Source organism: Carlito syrichta, unplaced genomic scaffold (genome assembly GCF_000164805.1).
Source record: "Carlito syrichta isolate Samal-C Ts95f unplaced genomic scaffold, Tarsius_syrichta-2.0.1 Scaffold118018, whole genome shotgun sequence".
In the NCBI taxonomy this organism is placed as follows: Eukaryota; Metazoa; Chordata; class Mammalia; order Primates; family Tarsiidae; genus Carlito; species Carlito syrichta.
The window spans coordinates 6,201-9,737 of record NW_007062114.1 but is presented as its reverse complement, the minus strand read 5'-3'; the positions used below and the strand labels follow the sequence as shown (position 1 = coordinate 9,737).

Below are 3,537 nucleotides of genomic sequence, written 5' to 3'. Positions count from 1 at the left end.
CTCCCCAAGTGCTGGGATTACAGGTATAAGCCACCACACCTGGCCCAAATCTTTTCTCTGTCCTGGAAGTCAAACTATCCTGTTGCCTTTTGAACGTCACGCCCAAGGCTTGGTTTCAAAGCTTGTGAATAAATGGGTCCCGGGTACACGGACAGCCCTGGCTTGACCACTATGCAATCTATGCATGTAACAGAATCACACACGCATCCCATACTCCGTGGCTCAGCCTGTCATCCCGCGCCTTTGGGAGGCTGAGGTGAGTGGATTGCCTGAGCCCGCGGGTTCGAGACCCGCCTGGGCAGCGAGACCTCATCTCTACAATAAAAAAAAAAAAAAAAAAAAATCAGCCGAGCATGGTAGCGCATGCCTGTAATTCCGGCTACTTGGAAGGCTGAGGAGGAAGGATCGCCGGTACCCAGCAAGTCGAGGCTGCGGTGGCCGGGAGCGGCCACTGCACTCCAGTCTGGGCGACAGAGTGAGACTCCAACTCAAAAAAAAGAGGCAAATATCAGCATGGTTTGAAAAAAACTTGCAAGTAAGGGTGGTGGATCTCCCTGCCCCCAGCCATGCCCTAGACAGAAAGTGAACGGAGGGGCAGAGGGCGGCCAGCAGTCACCCATGACCAGGAACTTGCTGGCCGCACAGCCACTTACATCGGGTGTGGTGCTGGGGCAGGAGCCCCCTCCCCAGCTCTGCTGAAGGCTGTGCCCCAACAGCCCTCCCCTTCCAGACAAACTCACCCCAGCAGCTCAGGGAGCTGGGACCCGTGTGCGTCCAGAAAGCGGGCCCCAGCCTGCAGAGCCCACCGGTAGTGCTGGGCGAGCAGGGACCGCCGGACGGTGCAGGGGTTGTCCCTGTCGGCGGCGTCTGAGTTCTTCAGCGGGGAAAACTCCTCCTCCCTCAGCACTTCAAAGGCAACAAAGTTCCTGGTGGGGAAGAGGGCTGGTGAAGCCACGTGACCAGCGCAGGAGCGGGCTGGGCCGGGTGGACCCAAGGCCTAGGGTGGAGCCCCCACAGGCAGGTGAGTCTCTGCTCCCAAGAGCCCCGGAGGACTCGAGGCCTCCCGCTCCCACCAGCCAAAGCCCAGACCCTGCGACCTCACAGTGAGCGCCAGATGCCCCGGGAGCTGCCTCAGCAGCCCGGCCTGGACACGCCGCCTCACCCTGGGTGAGGCGCCATGGAGGGTCCAGGAGGACAGGCCCAAGTCCACCGCCCCCAAGGACTTCAAGTGCCCCAGGTGTTCCTTATGCTCCCACTCCCGGGCCTAGTTCCTGTCGGGGACAAAAGCACCCCGGGGCCTCCTCCCTGCTGTCTGCAGGCTCACTGAGCCTCCACTCCCTGCCTGGCTGGGCCTCAGAACCCACCACCAAACCAGGGGAAAGAAAGAAGGAAAGAAAAACAAATGACTTCCACCACTAACTTAGCAAACTGGAACACATCAAACACAAACTTCTCCATCTTTATCCCGTTCGGTTTTAGCGGCTTTACCAGATTTCCCTCCTCATCCACGTAGGGAACCTTCTTCACAGCCACATGTGGCTTCAGCAGGGGCTCAAACTCCCTGGGGGCAGCAGGGCGGAGGGGAAGAAACAGCTCAGACAGGACAACCACTGCCGGGAACCCCGTCTCCCCCTCCAGGCACACCTGCCAGGTGGGAACTCCTGGCAGACGAACACCACAGGGCAGCGGTAGCCCCGCTGGATCTCCGGGGAGGCTCAGGTCTCCTCCTGTGCCCCCAGCGTTCACAGCCGGCCGCCACCAGCCATGTGCCTATCCAGGCCAACAGAACTGGCAAGCCACGAGCCACAGGGGCTCACGCCAGCTGCCTGACATGGCTCATGCTGGATCCCCAGTGCCTCTGGCTTGTTTAAACACAAGACCTTTTCTCCTCCCAAATCCATCCGCTGCTCCTGACCACAGCCCAGCCAGCTCAGGCCAGACTTCAGCTGGCACTCCATGGCCACCTGCCACGACACACCTGGTGACCTTCTGGAGGAAGCCTCGGGTGAAGAAATGGTTGCAGATGTTGCCTGCATTGTAGAGCAGGCCCCCGTCGGGCGCAGGCAGCCGGGCGGTCTCAGGGCTGATCTCGCTGTACTCCAGCACCTGGGGGACCCCGTCCACCTGGCACACCACGCCCACGGGCTCCTCGGGGTACGCCTTTTCCACCACCTGCAGCCCAGGACCAGGCTGAGGGTGGGGCAGGGCCAGGCCGGGCACGGGGCGGGGTTAATGCAGAGGGGCGGGTCATCAGGGCGGGGCTCCGGAAAGGGGCGCGGCCACGTGCCAGGCAGACCAGGGCGCTCACCTTCGCCCCACAGTCCGCCCCCTGCAGCACACAGAAGCCGATGAAGACAGGGTCCGCCAGCCGCACCAGGATATTGTCCACACAGTACACGTGCACAAACTCCACTCCGCGGCGCTCCATGTCATCCAGGATCTGGTGGTCCGCCAGCGCGCAGTACAGGCCACCGTTGCCATCTGCAGAGGGAGAAAGACGTGGGCCCTGCTGAAGGCTCTGCCGGGCCTCCCTGGTCCAGGACACGCTGAGGGCGGGCACACCCCGGCCTTGTGCCCGAGGCAGCTCTGGTGACTCTCCAAACAGCCCTGCAGCTGTCCCGCAGGACAGCTGGGAATCAGAGAGAGTGGAGGCCCCTGACCCAGGACCACACCATCCCGGGCAGCCTCCAGCCCACCCGGGCACTGGGCCTCCAGGACCCCCAGCTACGCTCCAATTTCTAGGCCGGGCCGCCCCCTCTTGTCTCGGGGGTGGGCCACACCTGGGGCCATGGCGACTTTGTCTTTCCGCTCCAGGATGGCCTTGCCATCGAAGGTGACGGCCGGCAGCATGCGCTGCTCAAACATGACCACGTTGGCAGGGTCCAGGTGGAAGAAGCCATGCTCCTGGAAGAACTGAGCCGTGGGCTCCAGTGTAAACTCACTGGTCATGATGTACCTGCAAGGGAGGTTTAATCAGCATGCAGGAGGATGGCCTGGGCCCTCGGGGAGCTGGGGGTCACACTGGGGTGGGTGCTGGCCTGGTCCAGGGCTGCACTGGGATCGGGTCAGGGCTAGGTCTTGGTGTGGGGTCTGCACTGGGGTTGGGGTTAAGGCTAGGATCAGAAGAGAGTCAGGTCTTGGTGCCGGGTGGGGCGAGGTCAGCACTGGGAGGGGGTCAGGGCTAGGACGGGGGCGAGGGCCAGGACCGGTGCGGGGTGGGAAGGGGCTGCACGAGGAGGGGAACTCGGGCCGCGGAGGGGCAGGAGGACACACCAGGGCACGGTGCAGCGGGTCCCGTGGCGCTCACCGGCCAGCTGCTCCACCCGCCGAATGCGTTCCGCCTGCAGCTGGTACAGGGTCTTCCGGCTGGGCAGCCCCACGCGGTACATGCCCTTGGGGTAGGCTACGCCCAGGCGAGTGCCCTGCCCGCCGGCCAGCAGCAGGACAGCCACCTTGTTCTGAGCAATCTGGCGGAAGCCTGCGGACAGGGGCGCCCTGAGGGGATGCCGGGGCCGCGGCGACCACCCTCGCCCCTAG

General features: G+C 63.5%; 1 protein-coding gene across 1 annotated transcript; it reads right to left on the bottom strand.

Annotated features, from left to right (window-relative positions):
* Positions 1–740: 740 nt before the first annotated feature.
* Positions 741–3,527, bottom strand: UAP1L1 (UDP-N-acetylglucosamine pyrophosphorylase 1 like 1; the record flags this gene model as incomplete). The annotated part of the gene is made up of 6 exons (XM_008047883.2): positions 3,274–3,527; positions 2,781–2,956; positions 2,309–2,481; positions 1,979–2,172; positions 1,421–1,561; positions 741–926 (listed from the first exon to the last, which is right to left on the bottom strand). Coding segments are annotated over exons 1-6 (986 nt in total), but the record flags the coding sequence as incomplete, so codon positions are not given.
* Between the last annotated feature and the right edge of the window lie 10 nt (positions 3,528–3,537).